Raw genomic sequence first — 21,795 nt, 5'->3', positions numbered from 1 at the left:
ACATTTATGAATCAAATTTGACCTTTTTAACATTTTTGCACATTTAACAGGGTTTGTGCACACATGCACAAGTCCACATACAGAAAGAGTATTTTTAACAGTTTTGAACAGGTAATATATAGTAAATACAATTACTAACATGATTATTTATGAAAGGGTACAATGGGTCTAAAGGTCCAATATTAGATGGCAGAAATAACTATTATGGCACCTTCCTAAAACCCTGTAACACTGCAACAAATTGTTTGAAATTAGCAGTGATGAGTATATTTGCCCATTTTGACTGCTGGAAAAGGCAGTAGAGATTCATTTTTGAAATAGATATGTACTAAAATTGTAACTCTAAAATGTACACTGTTGATTTTCAACAAGCAGAATAAATCAGAAATTGTTGTAATATAGTTGAGATAATAAAAATTGTACAAAGTGATTGAAATAAACATGAATTGAGAAATCCAAGTTTTTTAAACTTTTTAATGTATTTTTTAATTTAATAAAAAAAAAAATTATTCATTAACATTCAAAATTTAGCCCTTTTTTCCCAATCATTATACACTTTGGGACCACGTTTTCGTTAAGGGTGTTCTTTAGAGGCGTTGCACGGTAATCACAAATGTATGCATTTTGAATGGTTTTCAGTACAGATCAGGACCAGGAGGACAAACAGAGGGTGCAGTTTCTTAGGATAGTAGGAGGGTTGAAGTTTTGACTTCAAAAAAAGTTAATCAGCATTTCCTCCTTTATTACCCAGTAAAACTGTCTCATCACTAGCCATGTATTCAAAAAGGCAAAGCAATTAATCTTTTTTGCATTTTATTAGGCAGTTGTATTCACAAACTATCTTCAATAGTAAATTATCAATAATTATATGTAATTTATATTGGCAAGCCTCCATGAGGTTCATTCTGCACAGATCATGAACATAAAATAATATTTTTTGAAGCTGTCATTACAAATACTTTGATTTATTTTATTTTTTTTAACTTCTTTTTGTGTTTCATGGCTGAGTAAAAACAGCCTGTGTAGACTAAAATGTGCATCCAGCCACTGTTTGCACATACATGGACCAAAAACAATTAAATCAGCATCAAAGGGTTTCTTGCTAAACTTTTATTTTGAATAAAAGTCTCAGGCATTTACTTAAAAAATTGGGTTTTACCTTGTAAGAGTTGTATTCACTAAAGATAAGGAAGTTATCATTTGGATAAGACTAATAGAGAAATGGTAAAAAAAAAAAAAAAATAGCAGCAGGGACAAAGCAGAGTCAAATGTCTTGGCATTTGTCTTAGAGCTAGCCTGCAAGGCATCGATTGTCAAGTTTTAGCTTAAAAGTCTTGTTAATAAAGAATCTGAAATGTCAGTGCAGTTTAGAACAAATAAAGAGACTAAACCTAATCTTTTATTTTTATGAAACTACACATTAACATGTAACACAAATAGTCAAGACATCAATAAATGAAATAAGTATCTTGAAATCTTTTTTATGAGTATCCTATTGCTGGCTGTCTTGCTTTAAGAATGTGCATTTGTTTGCTTAAATGTTGCATGAAAGTAAAAGTAAATGGGCTGTGCATACACAAAAAGAATGAATCTATGATTTAAAAACAAATTTATAGATATGTGTCTGGGACTTTTAGTTTGTATAGAGGTGGAGCTCTCAGGTATTCAGAAGTGAAGCAAAAAACTTTATAGTATTTTGTTTTCATTCTTTGTGCAGGAAAGACTTGTGCATTTACTTAATGGAAAATAAATGCAGAAATAATTTTCTGTTTCTGTGAAACACAAGTTGAAAGCCCTGACAACTGCTTTGATGAAGTGGCTTTCTTCTGTCACTAAGCTCCAGAATAAAATAATCATTCACTCATTGTTAATTATTTGCAGAACTGTTGTTCATTTCTTTGTGGACATGGGTTTAAGTACTTTGTGTATTATACATAGCTTAATGCAGCTTCATATGAGGGTACATGAAGTCACATGCATGTGGGATGTGCTTTCCTGTTCTCATGGTGTTTCAAAGCGTTCAAAAATGCACTTACATCCTGCAGGTTATATTTTTCAGATATCCTAAGCAAACCCTTACAAAGGTTCTAATACTCACCCTGCCAAACTTTAGAAACTAAATTTGGGGAAGAAAGGATAGAATGTAGAACAGTTGATTTTTTTTCATTAAGCAGTACTTTTCGTCCAAGCACCATTGATTTGTAAAACATAAAAAAAAAAAAAAAAAAAGGTTATTTTGATAAAGCAGCGTATGGAATAAAACAACCTTACAGCAATACAATCAAAACATTTCTTTAAAAAAAAAAAAAAAAAAAAATCCAGTCCATTTTCACAATTTCAATATAAACTACAACCCCATTTAAAGCACTGATAAATATAAATCCAAATGCATTTTTAAATTCTGTATATACTTATATTTACGTAAAATGTGAATGGAAACAAAAGAAAAATTGAAAAGTTGTGACATGACCTATTTGCAAAAAAAAAAAAAAAAAAAGAGGTAAGGACATTGCACTTCCTCAGAATAAATGGGTGTTTTACATTTGCCTCTTCCTAAACAAAGGCTAACTCATTAAGTTCCTTTATGTTAAAGTGCCCATCATCTTAAGTTGCCACCCCCACAGCGACCCACTTTTTAAGATGGCTCCTCCTATCTGAGTGCCCTTCCCTGTTGGGACTGCAAGTCATGACACTGGCCCACAGAAACTAACAGATAAAACTGTGCAAAGGCGCTTTCCGTCTCAATTGTTGTCCTACATGCCTCGAAATAGCTTTTTCTTGGTCCGCCAAGAAACGCAACATCATTGTGTACACTACAACAAGTTCAGTGTAGAACTCACAGACACCTCTTCGCCTCCCTCTTGGCAAGGAAATCCTTGCTATAAAACCAGAGAAGACTCGTAAAACCAACTCTAAAAGAGTATTGATACTATAAAGTGGCTTAGCAATCTTTCTGTCATCTTTCTGACTGTGGCACAAAAAAAACCCTCCATCCTTTTCCCTCTCGCACCTTATCTCAATCTTCTACTCCTTATTTGACTCCTTAAACAGGCTGACACTGGTGACTGTAGCGCCACAGACACATTCAGCTCTACAGACACTGAGAAAAAGAGACAAAAATGAGAAAGAGAGAGGAGTACTGTGGATGAAGACAGATATCAGAGGACAAAGAGGTAGACAGCATTCTAGAAGAAAGAGAGAAAGACAGATAGTGAAAGGGAGGACAGAGGAGAGTGTGTGAGAGAGAGAAGGCATCAAAGGAACCACAAGTTATCGTGCTAGCAGCTTAATAAGGTTGGCGCACATCTCAAAGAACTCTATGGTGTGACTTCCCGGCCGGGGGAGAATCTCTCCCCCAGTGGAGTCCACTGAGGAGGTAAGAGAAGAAGTCAGCGAGCCTTCTGCCAGTTTCCCTCCAGCTATCAAAGGCGTGGAAGGTGCAGACGCATCCCCCTTTACTGCATCCTCAACTTCGTTTTTCTCGTTCTTGTCATTCTTTAGCGTAGTCCGATAGTTACCAACTGAGCCAGAGCGGTGAGGAGTGGCGGTCCCTGATTTTACTTCCATCATGTCATCTGAATGAAACAGAACAAATTTGGGTGAAGACAATAAAAATGAAAATCATTAACTCACGGTTATGTTGTTTCAAACCCATATGACTTTTTATCTTCTATGGAACATGCTAGGCAGAATGTTAGCCTCAGTCACCATATTTTTATATACAATGATAATGAATGGTGACAGCCTTCAGTCAGCCTAACATTTCCTTTTGTGTTGGACATGGAAGAAAGTCATTTATGTTTGAAATAACATGAAGTTGAGTAATAATGACAGAATTTTAATTTTTGAATCAATTATCCCTTTATGTACACAGAAAATACACCCAAGAACATTATTTGCTCATATTATAATACATAATAAAACCACACACATTGTTAGGTATGACCATTTTACCATCTATGCTCCTGAAGTCTAGTAAGTAGGTCCTGCTGTCCACCTGGTAAAGCTGGAGGCTCATCTTTGTGTGCATGCCAGTAACTGGGTTCTTCCGCCGCACCCGCAAGTAATAGGGGTTCACTACCTGCCAAACCACAGGGAGGAAAGGCAAAGGCAACAGGGTCACAGAGTCTGACTTAACTGGACCTAGAAGTTGATTAATATTGAGTAATATTTAACTTGAACTAGGACTGTGCCAACTGGTCCGCTGCACCATAAACAGTCCTAGTTGTCTAAATATTGTACTCTTGAAGAGCAGTAAAAATTTCTCCAATTGATAAGAGGGGCCGCTCAGCAATAAGACAAAGACAGAAACATTTATACAAAAAAAAAAAAAAACAATTCTTTGAAAATTGATGACTCACTCAGTCCGGCACACTAAAACAAACTCAAGCTAGTCAAATTAATATTAACAAATTAAGAGAGCAACCACATAAAAAACCTTCTGCCACAGGTTGACAGTCCTCTCATTTTTTCCAAGGTATGTTTTATATGGAAGAATAAAAAATATCATAAAGAATAAAGATAATACAAAATAAAGAATATCACACCGCAAATTTACACATTCTGCTTTTTGTTACAATAGCCTTGAAAACAAATCTTGCCCTAGTAATTCAGTGACACACTGAATATATTTCAGCTCCAGGCTGTTGACAATGAGGGTAAAGGCCTATGTATACTTTATTTTTGTGCATTCCAGATCGGATCGCAACCGGCCGACTGTGTTAACTTTCGAGTATTCCCACTACAGCTGCTTTGTGATATTCTTTCAGTACAGACAATGGCTGGAGCATGCACCTATGATGGGCATGGATGCAGACCGTGTCCACGGGGCCAAAAAAATCTGGGCCATGCGTGGTCAGGCCGCACAGACTGTGCTAATGACCGAAGTGTACTCAGGCCTTAAGATCGAAACTGCAGATTAAGAAAGAAACCATATTGTAGAGCTTTTCATTAACATACTGTTTGCACCCATAGGTGTGAGAGAGATACATTATATATATATATATATACACACACAGGTGCATCTCAATAAATTAGAATGTCGTGGAAAAGTTCATTTATTTCAGTAATTCAACTCAAATTGTGAAACTCGTGTATTAAATAAATTCAATGCACACAGACTGAAGTAGTTTAAGCCTTTGGTTCTTTTAATTGTGATGATTTTGGCTCACATTTAACAAAAACCCACCAATTCACTATCTCAAAAAATTAGAATACATCATAACACCAATAAAAAAAACATTTTTAGTGAATTGTTGGCCTTCTGGAAAGTATGTTCATTTACTGTATATGTACTCAATACTTGGTAGGGGCTCCTTTTGCTTTAATTACTGCCTCAATTCGGCGTGGCATGGAGGTGATCAGTTTGTGGCACTGCTGAGGTGGTATGGAAGCCCAGGTTTCTTTGACAGTGGCCTTCAGTTCATCTGCATTTTTTGGTCTCTTGTTTCTCATTTTCCTCTTGACAATACCCCATAGATTCTCTATGGGGTTCAGGTCTGGTGAGTTTGCTGGCCAGTCAAGCACACCAACACCATGGTCATTTAACCAACTTTTGGTGCTTTTGGCAGTGTGGGCAGGTGCCAAATCCTGCTGGAAAATGAAATCAGCATCTTTAAAAAGCTGGTCAGCAGAAGGAAGCATGAAGTGCTCCAAAATTTCTTGGTAAACGGGTGCAGTGACTTTGGTTTTCAAAAAACACAATGGACCAACACCAGCAGATGACATTGCATCCCAAATCATCACAGACTGTGGAAACTTAACACTGGACTTCAAGCAACTTCGGCTATGAGCTTCTCCACCCTTCCTCCAGACTCTAGGACCTTGGTTTCCAAACGAAATACAAAACTTGCTCTCATCTGAAAAGAGGACTTTGGAACACTGGGCAACAGTCCAGTTCTTCTTCTCCTTAGCCCAGGTAAGACGCCTCTGACATTGTCTGTGGTTCAGGAGTGGCTTAACAAGAGGAATACAACAACTGTAGCCAAATTCCTTGACACGTCTGTGTGTGGTGGCTCTTGATGCCTTGACCCCAGCCTTAGTCCATTCCTTATGAAGTTCACCCAAATTCTTGAATCGATTTTGCTTGACAATCATAAGGCTGCGGTTCTCTCGGTTGGTTGTGCATCTTTTTCTTCCACACTTTTTCCTTCCACTCAACTTTCTGTTAACATGCTTGGATACAGCACTCTGTGAACAGCCAGCTTCTTTGGCAATGAATGTTTGTGGCTTACCCTCCTTGTGAAGGGTGTCAATGATTGTCTTCTGGACAACTGTCAGATCAGCAGTCTTCCCCATGATTGTGTAGCCTAGTGAACCAAACTGAGAGACCATTTTGAAGGCTCAGGAAACCTTTGCAGGTGTTTTGAGTTGATTAGCTGATTGGCATGTCACCATATTCTAATTTTTTGAGATAGTGAATTGGTGGGTTTTTGTTAAATGTGAGCCAAAATCATCACAATTAAAAGAACCAAAGACTTAAACTACTTCAGTCTGTGTGCATTGAATTTATTTAATACACGAGTTTCACAATTTGAGTTGAATTACTGAAATAAATGAACTTTTCCACGACATTCTAATTTATTGAGATGCACCTGTATATATATATATATATATATATATATATATATATATATATATATATATATATATATATATATATACACATATATGAGGGGAAGGATCTATTCTATTTATAGAATCTACTAGAAGCCCTTAAAACAGTTAATTCCCTCAAGTGAATATGGAATTTATCCAATGACCATGAGCCTCAGGAGACCATGCAGAAATGCATAGCAGGAAATGCTAGTAATGTTTCCATTAATGGACCGTCCCCAGTCTCCCAGCTCATTCTGTAGTGCTGTTAATATTGTAACAATTGGTTTACACTTTTCAAAATTATACATGGCATTCCTTAAGACCAATTAGTTGACTTTTACATTGAGGCTAGGAATGTTACAAAATATCAAAAACGTTATTTTCTCGATACGCCTTTGAGGCATCGATGTATTACATTAGCCGACATTTATATCAGAAGCCTAATTTTTGTGCTTTCCCATACACAGTCAGTTGGCCTTCCATTTAATGAAGTCTAGCGTAATAGCTTTGGGAGACCACAAGGGGGTGATATAACATTTACAGTACTTAATACTTAAGTTATCGTCACCTCTACCACCCATACATTTGTGCAGCTGGTGTTTCGCATTGTGATTTGTTGTGGATAATGTTATGGCGGATAAATTGGAGAGTTTTGGGGAAAGGGCAAAAGAAGCAAAGTTTGGAGTCATTTCGGATTCTGGGTTGATTGAGTTGGCAAATATCCCATATGAACAGTTATCATGACAAATGGCAGGTATGTGCAGTGAAAGGCAACAAAAAGGGACAACCTACAACTGTGGAAGCTTTGAACATTAGGAAAAAAATTATCAACTGATTCGCCACAGGCCAAGAAGCTAACAAATTGTGTAGCCAAGTTTAAAGTCTGCGAAATGCAACTGCTTATCTTGAAGAGTCCCTTTTTGAAACATGTTAGAGGAAGTTTAAACCTGCTTCTAAAACTTTAATAACATTGTGTTGAGAAATATGTATGAAGAGACAAAGACTATTGTGCAACAAGTAGCCCTATTTATATCTGGAAAATAATGGCTACTTATATTGATATTCATTGGGAAACTTTTCTGATTATTTATGTGTGAAAAAGGCATTGATCCTGAGGCACCTAATAATGCAACAACACCACAAATTTAAAGTATCACCCAAAATGCGTTCGTATCTACATGCACTCATGCTCACCTTCCACTCGTAGTCCAACTGCTTCATGGCGCGACAGACCTCACTCATGATATCATTTGGTCTGCTCTGGCTGCGGATCCCCAGGTGCCACTTGGCCCGTCGGACACCAAGGTGCTTCGATTTTTGGGGGTTCAACTCATCCAGTGTGTGTCGGGGGCGCGGCTGAGTCTCTGCCATCAGAAAGGGCACTCTCTCAGGGTGAATCTTAGTGGAGTGGTGTGCTGGCAGATCATCCAGGAAGCTATCTGGGGGACTGGAGGCCAAATAGAAGTCTTTGGCCTCACTCATAATGCGCCGGTTGTCAATGATCAAGTGATAGGCAACAGCAAGAGGATCCTGGTGATTGCGACTGTAAAAGAAAGGAGGGGAAAGAATGGACAGACAAGAGAAAGATCTGTCTGGTGGTGTTCTTTGCGCTGAAGTAGCTACCTGCTTCAATCTGCCTAGGAAAAATGTACCCAAAAAAGTTATATAAAAGCAAACGAGTAGACAAACCTGTACAGACAGTTGAGCACCTCCTCTTCTGTGCACTCAAACTTCTCACACACCTCCTTCAGCGTCTCCTCATCAATCATGTTGCTGCTGTACGCAGCGTCCTCCGGGAACAGATATTTGGGGAGATCTTGCTTAAACCACTCATCCTCCCTGAAAATAGAGAGCAATGTTCAGAGAAAGGAATTGAAGATAAACACATTTTACACTTTTATGAAACTAACAAATCATATTCTAAATGAATATCTTTGTCTTGTTCCCCAGTAAAAGTATCTAAAAGTCCTTAAAACAAGATAAATAGACGTGTTAAGCAAAATTGTGTGAGATATTAAAGGAATAGTTCACCCAAAAATGAAAATTTGCTGATAATTTACTCACCCTCAGGACATTCAAGATGTATCGGAGTTTCTTTCTTCATCAAAACAGAATTTAAGACTTTTAGGATTTCATTTCAGGCCTCCTCCTCTAAACAATGCAAGTGAATGTACTCCATTTTTTTGACGGTCCAAAATGCATATTTAGGGTGCATCAAAATAATCCACATGACTCAAGTCGACAAATAAATACATAAAATAACAAAACAATACTTATATACTTTTTAACTACAAATGTTCGCTTCCGTACATCTCTGTGACGTGCGCTCATGAGAGGGATGACATAAGCTCGTTGGTGAGGTCACGCGTCACGTGGAGTCAGGAAGCGCGTCGTTGTTTACATTGTTTTTTTTTTAATTATTATTATTTGGAAATTATTTTTTATTTTATTTTGTTTTGAAATTGTTTTGGACTTTTTTGGTTTGTGAACGGCGCTTGGTCTGTGCTCTGTGCAAGTTTCTATTATAAACAATGACGCGCTTCCTGCCTCCTCCTCCACGTGACCTTACCGACGAGCTTACGTCATCCCTCTATATATAAGTATATAAGTATTGTTTTGTTTCTAAAAATAATCAATCGTTTGGGTTCAGAAGAACTTTATTTGTCTACTGGAGTCGTGTGGATTATTTTGATGCACCCTAAATATGCATTTTGGACCATCAAAAAATGGAGGACATTCACTTGCATTGTTTAGAGGAGGAGGCCAGAAATGAAATCCTAAAAATCTTTAATTCTGTTTTGATGAAGAAAGAAACTCAGATACATCTTGGATGACCTGAGGGTGAGTAAATTATCAGCAAATTTTCATTTTTGGGTTAAATTATTCCTTTAAGGGTTGTTTTCAGAGAAAACAATTTTGTATGTTTTTTTGTCTGGCAGATTTTTTCATTAGTTTTTTTTAACTTGTTTATGCTTAAAACAGTGACAAATCTGTCACTTCACCAATTCATGAAGTGTCATCTGACACTTACATTCAGTTTCAGAGTCTCTGATACAAGACAAATGATCTGAAAACAAATTTTAGTATTTTCTTTATATATCAGGGCTCAATAATAAGGATTTGTTTTTTTTTGTTGTTTTTTCAGTTCAGAACAGTTATTCAGTTTTTATTTGCACTGCAATTTTCACTGGCCTTACCACTAACCACACAAAATAAGATTTTATTTTTAGCAAAATATTGTGTCCAAAAACGTATATTTATTTTTTCCTTTAACATTACATTTTCAATACAAAAAATAAATTAAATAAAATAAAATAAAAAATACTAGAAATAATATTAGGTTTTTTATTTGCAAAAGCTGGACATTTTACAGCTGTAATTTCACTTAATATAAGCTATAAATTCATACACTCATCTTTGTTGGAAAATGGGGGTATACAGTGCAAAACAGTACTGATTTGTTTGTCTTACTCTAGTCAACACATGCAAATAATTTTAGCATTAAAGGTGCACTCAGTAATTCTTTTACTTTTAAAGAAATTTAATTGTAATTTTGAAACACATTTATAAAATCATGAGCACTCACATGAGATGAAGACTCCAGTCACATCAGCAACCTTATAAAAGCTGTTTTATTCTACATGGTTGGGTCCCCTCATGGGGCTGCCATGTTGGGATCACATGACCAGCCAAATACTACTAATTTAATCTCAGTAACCACTTTTTCACTCAACACTTTAATTCATGGATTAAATTAACCATGGCTCACTATCAAAAGTGAATTTCTAAATTGACATTGTTAACTGAAACTATTGCATTTGAATGATGTTACATCCATGCTGCTAGGTGTCAAATTAAACAAAATTACTGAGTACATCTTTAATAATTGCACAGTGTAGGTGTATTGTGTAATGTCTGACCTAATCTCTTTAATGGTTGCTCTTTTCATGGGGTCCACCTGTAGCATGTGTTTCAGAAGGCTAATAACTGAGGGGTTCAGGTACTGAGGCGTGAAGAAGATGCCATCACAGATCTTCTTGAACAGTGTTGGCACATGGTCATCGTCAAATGGCAGCGTTCCACACAGCAGAGCATATAAAATCACTCCACTGCTCCAGATGTCCACCTCAGGCCCTGCATATAACCTGGATCCAAACAGCTAAAGATCAGTTTTAGAGAGCCAATTTGAATGACCAATTTGAAAGACCTATTTAAAGCAGAACAGAGGATCAGCTTTGAGGACTAGAAAATACATTGTTATGGAAAAGTAACAATTAAAGATATAGGATCTGAAAATCAAAGACAAAAAAAAAAAAAAAAAAAGAAAAAATATCCTTAGACTCAGAAAAAAGAATGGATCAGAAGAGCTCTGAAATACAACTACAAAGGAGAAAAGGTCCAAGCAGAGCAGGGTGCAGTACCTTCCGGAAATGACTTCAGGAGCAGCATAATTAGGAGAGCCGCAACTTGTCCTTAAGAATTCTCCATCTGACATCATATTTGACAAGCCTATGTAATGAGAAAATATCATGGTATAAGTCAGTCTACCTTGTAGTACAAACATCTCAAGCAAGGTAAGCCAAAGGGTGCTTCTCAATACTCTACTTAATGCTTCCTAGTTTCCTCACTCCTCCATTCACGAGCCCGTGACCTGGAAAACGATCAAAGTCCACCATCATGAAGGACGTATATCAATGCTGTAAATGCACTCCAAGGAGGCGAGGACAGAGGAAGCTTCCAGATGAGGCTTTAGCGAGGATGCATAGGTGCTGAAATCTCAGTCGTCGAAACACCTGATGCAATTTTCCTCCCCCTTCACATCTGGCACAACAGTTTTAATTCACGTTTTACCCCTGCAGTTTACATAAACCATAATTGTGTGCATAACAGTGCATCTTGAATGATTAGGATTTATTATGAATATATAATTAATCAAGTTTCAACATAATAGCAAGCACTCCGGGGTAATACAGCTGCACGCAGACATCGCTCTGAAGTGACGATTGAGTGAGCGAAGACATTCCATTTTACAAATACATCTTCCTTCGAATCCTCCATTCTCATTTCCTTTCCTTACATCCATTCCTCGTTTCCTAAAAGGGTGGAGCTAGGACGCATGGAAAGGAAATGAGGATGCACAGTTTCACAAATGAGAAGCACCCAAAGAAATTCCAAACTATACGTTTCTACAATACCATTTCAATTAGTTGTTTTTTTTCTATGTTCACGTACCAAAATCTGCAATCTTGGCATTCATGTGCGCATCCAGCAGGACGTTCTCAGGCTTGAGGTCTCTGTGCACCACCATGTGCCTGTGGCAGTAATCCACCCCCGAAATGATCTGCTGGAATAAACGTCTGCTCTCCTTCTCATCCAACTGACCACAAAGACAAAGAATAAGACGCATCAGGAACAAGTATTATTTTTCATCATCTCTAATCTGGACAAAGTTTAACCTATTATGTCATTTTTGTGCACCTGCATACTACAGTAAAGTCACAAATTGACATGCATTCAAGAATCCATTATTGTGTTTCTAATTTTGAATCGACTATGGCTTCACAATTCCAGACAATGTCTCAGTGTAAAAAAAACAACAACAAAAAACACATACACACAAAAACAGTACCTTTCCATTTTTACAGATGTAGTCGAAGAGTTCTCCTCCAGACACATATTCCATCACCATGAAGATATCTGTTGGTGTGCTGATCACTTGATAACTGTCCAAACAAACAAACAGCATGTACTGATTTAAAAAAACTACATACATAAGATAAAGTTGTTATTTTAAATCATTAGTCTCTATAATTGCTACATAAAGATAGTAATAGACAGTGATCAGTGTACCAATGTAACAAAGTGAGAACTGCTAAATCATATCTGTTCAAATAGTCACACTGAGCTGAACAATGACTTCCTGATGCCTTCCATTGGTAAAGTCTTAGCAAACTACATTTGCAAAATGTCACGCAAACAGAAAGCAATATCTACATCTCTCTAAACAATAAAACAAATTCAGATTGATTCCCATCCATCAGTGGTATGAATTCAGGCATATTTAAACCCGCTAGAGTTCCATTTTCAATGTTAGTATAAGATTGCACACCTAGACTTATTTTTTCCACATTTACTTGGGAAGTGTCAATTAATCCCTAATGGATTTGGAACTCGACTTGATAGCTCAATTCAGCATTCCCATGTCTTTTCTAACAACAGTAAAAGTATGTGGCTTTGATGATAAAAACAAAATACAAGAACTGTGGAAAAGACCATGACCTTAATCATCAACAGACTAACAGTGCGCAAACACACACACATTAAGGTGACATAAAAAAAATAAACTCTGTCGTTTAGAGTATCCAAGGGAAAGCATTAACTGCTTCCCTCCCTATAATAGCCGTAAATGGAATTTCCTATCTTCCTCCCATCCCATCTTTCTCTTTCCCATCCTCAGTAATTCCATGCATTGTTTCCCCTATATGCATTTTGCAGCGGCGCTGCGCCACTGCTGAATTATGAGCGCCACTGTTGGGATTTCACATGGTTAATTTAATATTCTTGACGCAACATAACGCTTACCAGCCCCAGTCAGCTGTGGGCTTTCTACACTGCAAAAGAGACCCCACCACACACACAAATACACGCACTTACTCACAGCGACGTCACCACATAACAACGTGTCAAACTCGCTTCATTTCAAGTGGCCCGCGAGCCCATTTCTGAAATTTAAGATGGCAGGTGTCAGGTGAACGCAACGTTTCACTGAACAATCAGTTAGCGCTTTCCTTGTGAATTTAAATGAGCCTTTCCCTGTCATCTGTATGTTTTGGAGCACATTTTGCTCACTTCAAAAGCAAAAATGAAACAGCGCTTCATGGGTCAATAATCAACACGGCTTAATCATAGCAGCACGAGGGCAGAGCAGGTGTGGTAATTCGTGGACAGGTCTCAACCGCAAAACAGACTATTTTAAATGTGTTTATGAACCAGTAAGAAACTACTTTAAAACAAACTGTCCCCACATTCTAACGGCACATAAATTAGAAGGCTTTTCAATTCACAGATCACAACACTTTCAAAAATGTAAAATGGATTTACTATAGTAACACTAACTGTACTGTATTACCTATGGTAGTTGTGGCAGAAAAACTTTCTAAATGTATTCAGACTGTTGTTTTTTCATTACAAAAATGTCATAGTTCTTTATATAGAAACCATAATTACGAATCATGAAAGTGTGGAGCCATGCATGGTTTTACATGGTTACAACAAACTATTACAAATATCATTGTTAAAACTATGGATACTATGGAAGAACTATGGTGCATTTTCATAATTATGGACCAAGCTATCAGTTTTCCATCTGTGTAAAATCTGTACTCTTGTAATGCTCTCTGATTGTAGGAAAATGTAAGTAGTTTTGTTTGCCTTCAGAAATTCCAAGACATGACTGTAGTTTAATTAGTTGGAGCCTGAAGAAAGGAATCTGTAAAGAAGACCCAACTTATTCACACTGTCAAAATATTTCAATTTAGCCATATAAAAATTAGGTGTTCATTTTTTCCACAGATGTTACCATTGTTAATATCAATTTTCATCTGCATCCCAACCTCAAAATCAATGCTGTACTGTCAAATGTGCATTTCAATGCACATAACATGTAATATTATTTGCATGGGTGCTACCAAAGCGGGTGCTACCAAAGCAGGTGCTGGTGCCACATTTTCAACGGGTCCTTTGAGGTCATAAATAAACACTGTAGAGCCGAGGAGGGCGGGGCTGGGCTGGAATGACGCACGCCCGGTCCCCAATCAGCCTGATGGGGCGCGCGAGGGATAAAAGTGGCCGGGCATGACAGTTCGAGAGAGAGAGAGAATTACAGGCAGCTGTACTGTGTGTGTTTATGGTTGTGTTTTTTTGGTTAAGTTGTTCATTAAATTATTATTTAAGTTCTCAAGCCAGTTCTCGCCTCCTCCTTTCCACTGAACCCCCTTACACTGGTGCCAAAACCTGGGAAGGAGGAGGGATTCCCGTCGCAGAGTCCTCGACACTGTCGTCCACCCAGGGGAGCGCCGCTGCCATCCGACGGGGGACGAAGTAGCCTGACCACCCGGACGCGGGGAATGGCCGCCGTCCGCGAGGCAAGTGGAGACTGGACTCCCCGACCACCTGGAGCGAGAGAGCCACTGCCGGGGGCGGAGGAGTGCCCCCACGGGACGCCGGGAACGCGGAGGGGCGTTCTGTCCGCTGGGGGTCGGAGGTCTGACTCCGGTCCGCCTGGGGAGGAGTGGCTGCCGTCCACCTGAGAGGGTGGAGGAGTGATCGAGGACCACGCGACGGCGCATCAGAGAACCGGTGAGTTTCTTTTCCTCTCTCTCCGTCGCTCTGTATTGCCCTTTCCCTCGCCTATTTTGTTTTATTGTTGTTTTTCCCCTCCTGTCTCCTCCCAGGTCGAGGAAGGCGGGGATGACCCGCCGGCAGTCGGGGCGCAAGGCACGCCCCCTGGAGAGGAGGGGGGGGGATTTACGTCATGCCGGGGCCGGGCTGGAATGACGCACACCCGGTCCCCAATCAGCCTGACGGGGCGCGCGAGGGATAAAGGCGGCCGGGGACGACAGTTCGAGAGAGAGAGAATTACAGGCAGCTGTACTGTGTGTGTTTATGGTTGTGTGTTTTTGGTTAAGTTGTTCATTAAATTATTATTTAAGTTCTCAAGCCGGTTCTCGCCTCCTCCTTTCCACTGAACCCCCTCACAAACACTTATGTGGCCAAGGTTGAAATTGAGTTTGACACCCATTTTAATCTATTCTTCACCAACACATGTTAATAAGGGTCCGGTGTTGCAGGCTTGTGGACGTGCACACAACAGCACCACTGCTGAAAAAAATCCTAAGGGAAACACTGCCATGCATGTCTTGCCTCATCCCAAGCAACAAATAAACCACAGGGGAAGAAACAAACAATAAAAAGCAAGCATGGTCACCTGCGAAGCCATCTCAAAATTCCACACAGATACAGGGGCCCTTATTTATTCTTAATTATCACTCTCTTACATGCTTCCTCTGTTATTAGAGATTAACCAATAATCTGTTTGACCAATATTTTTAACTGATATTTACACCTTTTCACTTAATCGGTTTGATAATATCGGATTTACAGATAAAGTTGGAGACAAAAGTCTTTATACTTCATATATTAATTGAGGGGCTTTGAACAAGTGTATATTGCAACTAAAATTAATCAAATTCATTCTTTGTAGACAATATTAGTTTTGAAAAGCAGTTCACCAGAGGTAAGTGATAAATTATCGTTAATGTGCTTAAAAGCAGAAATGAAACAAAATGAAAAATCTGTTATGCATATCTGTTATCGAACACTTAAACACAAAAATAATCAATATTGCATCAGTCACTAAAATCCAGCATCAGTCGATCACTATGGCTTTGTTCACACTGTAGGTAACATCAGATTTTTCTCTCAAATCCGATTTTTAGACTGGCTGTTCAGACTGCATGTTATATGTGGATAGATCAGATTTTTTTCTGTTCAGACTGCAGTCGCTTTTGCAATCAAGCCCCAGAAGTTGTCATAGTTACAATGCAAACTTGCGTATGTTCATCTTGTGTGAATGTTTAGCAATGGATGTTTTTCATGAGGGCAGTAACCAAATATTAACACATTCTTCACAGAAAACGGCTTAAAAATTGGAAGAGGTAGCATATGTAATGTTTATTGCTGCTAAGGTTTACAACTGTCCCGTTTTTGCCAGACGCCCCGTATTTTATCCCATTACTGTTTTCCCTTAGATATGTCCAGCGAAGGCATCATTTATGCCGTTTGGAATACAGTATATGTCTTCTCATCGCAAAACCTGATGAAACAACCCGTTTTACAAAAATCTGATTTTATTCGGATTCTGAACAACCTACGAATTTGGTTTGGATGAAGCTTCTAAAAATTTTATTTTTTGTGTTTTTGTCCTGTTCAGACTACAAAACCCAAAACAGATGAGAGTCAGATTGGCTAAAAAATCTGATTTTTTTCTGCCCGTGTGAACATAATGCCATAATGTCAGACTATGTCAGAGTATGTAGTGAATGAAACTGCTAAGGAAAGATGAGTGAGTGTGACCACATGGGAAATGAGACCATACAAAAGACAAATTACGCCTCTAAATCAAGGATAAACAGGTCATGACTGTTACTCACAGTTTTATTATATGTGGGTGACGGAAGAGTTTGAGGTTCTGGATCTCACGCCGTATCTTCCCTACCACATCCAGACTGCGAATCTTCTGCCGGTTCAAAATCTTAACCGCCACCTGGTGCTTGGTCAGTTCATGCTGGCCAACTGTACAGACAAGCAGAAGACACCATGTTTGAAAATGTCTTTAATAATACAGGCAACTTGAGAAAGTGGTAGAATCAGAAGGTCAGAAGCAATTGTTTTCATTGTCCAGTTCATGTTTTATTTAAAACATTGATGATTTTTGCCACTCAAATAAAAATTACACACTAAAGAGGATATTTTTCCATTAACTATTTTAAGAAAGTTTAGTTTAACAATCAAATCCATCCACAGAAAAAGGCCTTTTTATTATGCTAGATTTTGTTGTACCACTAACTGCTGAAGGCAGCAAGGTCATGTGCATGGTCTCTTTTAAGTTGCGACATTCAAAAACGACTTGCCTGTATTTACTAGACTTCTCTAGTTATGCATTAACGTAAAGCCAGTTGTGCAGAGCGAACTGTGTATAAGGGTGCATGTAGATTACCTGTTTCTTACAGAGTAGCCATAAAACAAACTCCAGGCTCCATCTTGAGTCACTACTCTTCCCTGAACACTAAAATCCTTTTTTGTAAAGTCAGGCATCTTGTAAGATTGGTTTTTAGCATTTTCCCTTATATGTCAGTAGTATTTCATCCATTCTGCTTCCTAAATATCCTTCAGCTACATCTTGTAAAAAAATTGCACTACACAACAAACTTCCTGACTACCGGGGTTCAAAGAACTGATTCTCTAAATGCTGAGTGCCACATAAATATGGGCTGATGCAGCAAGGAGAGTCCTTCCATTGATCTGAGGGGCACAGCAAGCAGAGAAGCTGTCTAACCCTTAGGAAAGGTTCAACTTAAAATGAAAATTCTCTCATCATTTACTCATCCTCATCCCATCCCAAATGTGTATGACTTTCCTTCTTCTGCAGAACACAAATGAAGATTTAAGGAGTTCCTCAGCTCTGTAGGTCCATACAATGCAAGTCAATGATGGCCAGGACACTGAAGCTCCAAAAAGCATATAAAGACAGCATTAAAGTAATCCATACAGCCCTAGTGGTTAATGTCTTAAGAAGCAATATGATAGGTGTGGGTGAGAAACAGATAAATGTTTACGTTTTTTTTTTTTTTTTTTACTATAAATATCCACCTTTGACCAGCGCCAACCAGTAGGGGGTGATATGCACAAAGAATACAAAAAATATATATAATAATAATATTACGGTGGAAGTGAAAGAGAAAGTGGAGATTTATAGTAAAAAAGGACTTAGTCACCATGAAACAGAAGTTATGACCGACTTTATTACTGTATTGTGACGTATTTCCGAGTGAAACAGCTTTTCGATCGAGAAAAAAAATTTAGCGCGGGGACTTTGTTTACGTTAGGATAAGGCTGGCGCTGTTGCGCAAATACAGATGACTGTGAAACGAGCAGAAGCTAATTTGTCCACGTTTTGAATAACAATACACTAAGCATAAAGAATAAAGAACACTTACTCGAGCGGTATATCCAAGAAACCTCCGTCTGCAGAAAAATATAAATAAACTCCAGCGAGTTTCATTTCGTCCAGCTTCGGCATCAGCGTGCCTTTTTTAGAAGTCATCATTCCTATGCCCTATTTCATACGAAGACAATTACCCTCAACTTTGAGAGCTTCAGAAAGCTGAAAGGTGATAATGGTAAGTCAAAACTTATTTTTAAGCAATTCTTATCGTAAAATCTGTTCGGAATTGATCCTACAACATGGATTGTGCTCTTTTTGAAGTACCCTGCGAAGGCACCATCAGTGTCAGTTAGAACACAGCCAGACACACTAGGGGGAGGGAGTGTTCTCGTTCTAGAAAGCATTTGATTGGACAGTTTCTCACGCCATCTGTGTCATCATGACTGTGCCTCGGTCTGTCGAGCCGGAAGAGAGAGACTTCTGATTTTAAATGTTTATATCTTCTGACATCTAATTTTGTCAGCATTTGGAAGTACACTAGCATACTGATGACCTTAAAGGGAATAAATACAGACTAAAGGCAGCAAAACTTTCATTTTGATTTTTAAATATTGACCTGTTTCTCAGCCACACCTATTATATAGCTTCTGAAGACACTGATTTAAACACTGGAGTCATATGGATTACTTTTATGATGTCTTTTATGTGCTTTTTGGAGCTTTGACATTCTGGCCACCATTCACTTGCATTGTATGGACATACAGAGCTGAAATATTCTTCTAAAAATCTCACTTGAGAGTGAGTAAATGCTGACAGAATTTTCATTTTTAGGTGAACTATTCCTTTAATTACAATTTAAGCCTGCATGACTTAGGCCTATTTTCTGTCACTATAGTTCAGCCATTATTACTTTATTACATAAGTTTAGAAACAACATGATTGAGAAAGAATGGACTTTTGGAAATGCGTCCTTGTTCAAATGTTATGTGCATGCCTATATAAACTGTAATAACGTTAGCTGTTGAACTGAAGTGTTTACTTTGTCATTAGTCACGAATATGCATTAATCTTCGATTAAGTTATAATTGTAAAATTGTGGATCACAAATAACGCGTGCATTTTCATGACTTTGACTGACAATGATGCATCTTAGCACTGAAAGTAACTTTTTTAGTAATCAAATACTTGTCTTTTGTCTTATGCTGTTTTATAAAGACTGACTAAGCGTTTCAGTGGAGCTGCATCTGTGATTGACGTCGGTGGCAAAGACTGGAAGGACATTTGGCCTGTGTATCTATCAAATCCCTAAACTGCAACTTCAGAATACTAATCACCCCATTTAACCATAAAGCTAACTAGGTTAGCTACGACCAAACCCTCTATAATGCATACAAACATAAGCAACCATACCGAAAGCAAGCAAGAATTCAGAAAGGCAGGTAAACATCGATCAGCTGACACTGTCCAACAGTGATGAAACATAGCGTTGGTATTTAATGCTGTTTCATGACTACACTGACATTAGCCAACAAGTGTTGCTGCTTTAGCCGTATTTACATGCTCGATCATCTTCAGCTTTGCCTTTCTGTCTTTAATGCAAAAAAAAAAATCACACAAATTCCAAAACAACTCGAACAGTTTTACCTTTGACTTTTCCAAACGTTCCCACTCCTAGCGTGTCTCCGAGAATATAATGTCCGATTTTTACCCTGCCTTCATGTTTCTGTTTGTCCGTCGCCATCTTCGTTCTGTGTCCGAGGCCCTACCTGAGAGAGCCAGCAGCGGGCGGGGTTGCCAGGTCCAAGAAACATTTCCAGTCCAATGACAACTCAAAACTCGCCCAAAAGGAATGAAAAGTAGCCCAATTTTTTTCCCGACCAATCAGAGACAACTGCTGGATTCCCACAAAAAGCCTTAAAAGAAATGTTTACCATTGCTTTTGATTTATTTATTGTTTTAAATCCTATTTGGATGGTTTCAGCTAGGCTAAAATGCAGTATGCCCTAATTAAATATAGTAATTGATTATGTAATAATTTGTTCAGTTTGTCCAATTTGTCCATATATGTTTCAGAAAATCAATCTGATTTTAATTTTACAATCTTTGAAGCACTTTGCATGATACATTCTTTTAAAATCTGATAAATATGAATAACACTGTCATGTGTTCAACTGACATAGCCATCCATAAATTTGGAAATCTATAAACCAGAGTTTTTGACTATTCTCTTAGCTTTCTACAATTCTTATATCACATTGTTTTTTTACACAACCCTTATACAATGAAGGAAAAACAAGAACTTGTTCTCTTTAATATTTTCTAATCCTCGTCAAGACCATTACAAATACTTGTAGCTACAGCATATGTGACTTGTACTTACATTTTTCTCTTCTCTTCTCTGCTATTCTATTCTCTTCTCTCCATACTTGCTGTTGTTCTGTCAAAACACAAGTGTCAATATGAAATTAAAATACACTGGCAAACTCAATTAACAAAAACTAGCTATTACCAAGGTTATTAACAATATGGATGAACTTGAACACTTTGTTTTTTTCTTTTTTTTTTTTTCAGAACTCTTCAGAACATTTTCTTGTTACATTTTATGAGGCCTAACTGTGCCGCCTCCTTTCAATTACAACTTTGAACAGGACTATCTACAATCTTAGGGCTGTATTCTTTTAGAAATCTGTGTTCTTTTCCCCCTCCTCCTCAGGTGGTGCTGAATAGATATCAGCAGTAAAGAGGGAAAGCATCCGTGGTGATTCATGGCAGCAGATTTTTTTTCTCTGCATGTAAGCTCGGATCCTCATTATATTTAGAAAAGACTTCTGCTCTAGCCTGTTTCGTAGCTTGTTCTTTATCAGTGACATTTGGGAAAATGAACGTTCAACTGCTGCATTGCTGAATGGTAAAGCAAGAAGGCACAATGCAAAATTTCCGAGATCTTCAACGTTTTTATCACCTGCAGTATCTGTGTATGCAGCAACTTCTACCCAGAAGTCCTCCGTTTTGTTGTCTTCTGTACTGTTCCATTCTAGAGTGTGAATTACTCTCCACTGTTGCTCTGCTTTTCCTACATCTCGCTTGAAGGGGTGGAAAAAGGGAAGATCATTAAGCCTTGGCTTACATGAGGACAGAACGTGTTTCGGTGACAGGAATTTGAGAGCCTCTAATTATTTGATGTTATCTGGAAGTATCTTCCAAATCTCCTTAGATAACTCCAGCATGTAGTCCCTGCACCTGCGTCTCATGTCCTGTTCAGCTTGGTCACTTATTCCCTTTGATTCATGCAAGGCAAGACGAAACTGCACCTCAAAGTCTACAGCTTCAAGGGGCAAAAGATTCTCATCAGAAAGGTTAAACTCCATGATGTCCTGCCAGCTCTGGAATGTCTTCAGCAATCCTATATGCTCAAGAAGGGACTGGTAAAATGTTACAAGTTCTGTAAGAAGTTTTGCAGGATTGGGTTTCTC

General features: G+C 38.2%; 2 protein-coding genes across 5 annotated transcripts in view; both read right to left on the bottom strand.

Moving 5' to 3' along the window:
- The window catches only part of LOC127432127 (kynurenine--oxoglutarate transaminase 3-like), an 87,373-nt gene that overhangs the window by 31,664 nt on the left and 33,914 nt on the right, over nt 1-21,795 (bottom strand). The window lies entirely within an intron of this gene.
- LOC127432092 (5'-AMP-activated protein kinase catalytic subunit alpha-1) lies at nt 797-20,079 on the bottom strand. 4 transcript variants are annotated; one of them, XM_051682897.1, is made up of 10 exons: nt 19,967-20,079; nt 16,809-16,950; nt 12,227-12,320; nt 11,830-11,974; nt 11,019-11,106; nt 10,518-10,742; nt 8,287-8,436; nt 7,792-8,140; nt 3,955-4,081; nt 797-3,575 (listed from the first exon to the last, which is right to left on the bottom strand). In XM_051682897.1, the coding sequence occupies exons 1-10, from the start codon at nt 20,061-20,063 to the stop codon at nt 3,271-3,273; spliced, it is 1,722 nt and encodes a 573-aa protein (XP_051538857.1). In that variant the 5' UTR covers nt 20,064-20,079; the 3' UTR covers nt 797-3,270. The 4 variants fall into 4 exon arrangements, with proteins under 4 accessions (XP_051538857.1, XP_051538869.1, XP_051538863.1 ...); XM_051682909.1 differs by lacking the exons at nt 11,830-11,974; nt 12,227-12,320; nt 16,809-16,950; nt 19,967-20,079 and adding an exon at nt 11,198-11,684; XM_051682903.1 differs by lacking the exons at nt 11,830-11,974; nt 12,227-12,320; nt 16,809-16,950; nt 19,967-20,079 and adding an exon at nt 11,203-11,684.

The sequence above is a fragment of the Myxocyprinus asiaticus genome, chromosome 4 (assembly GCF_019703515.2).
Source record: "Myxocyprinus asiaticus isolate MX2 ecotype Aquarium Trade chromosome 4, UBuf_Myxa_2, whole genome shotgun sequence".
NCBI classification, from domain to species: Eukaryota; Metazoa; Chordata; class Actinopteri; order Cypriniformes; family Catostomidae; genus Myxocyprinus; species Myxocyprinus asiaticus.
Note: the sequence above shows the minus strand (reverse complement) of the source record. Positions and strands in the feature narration are given on the sequence as shown.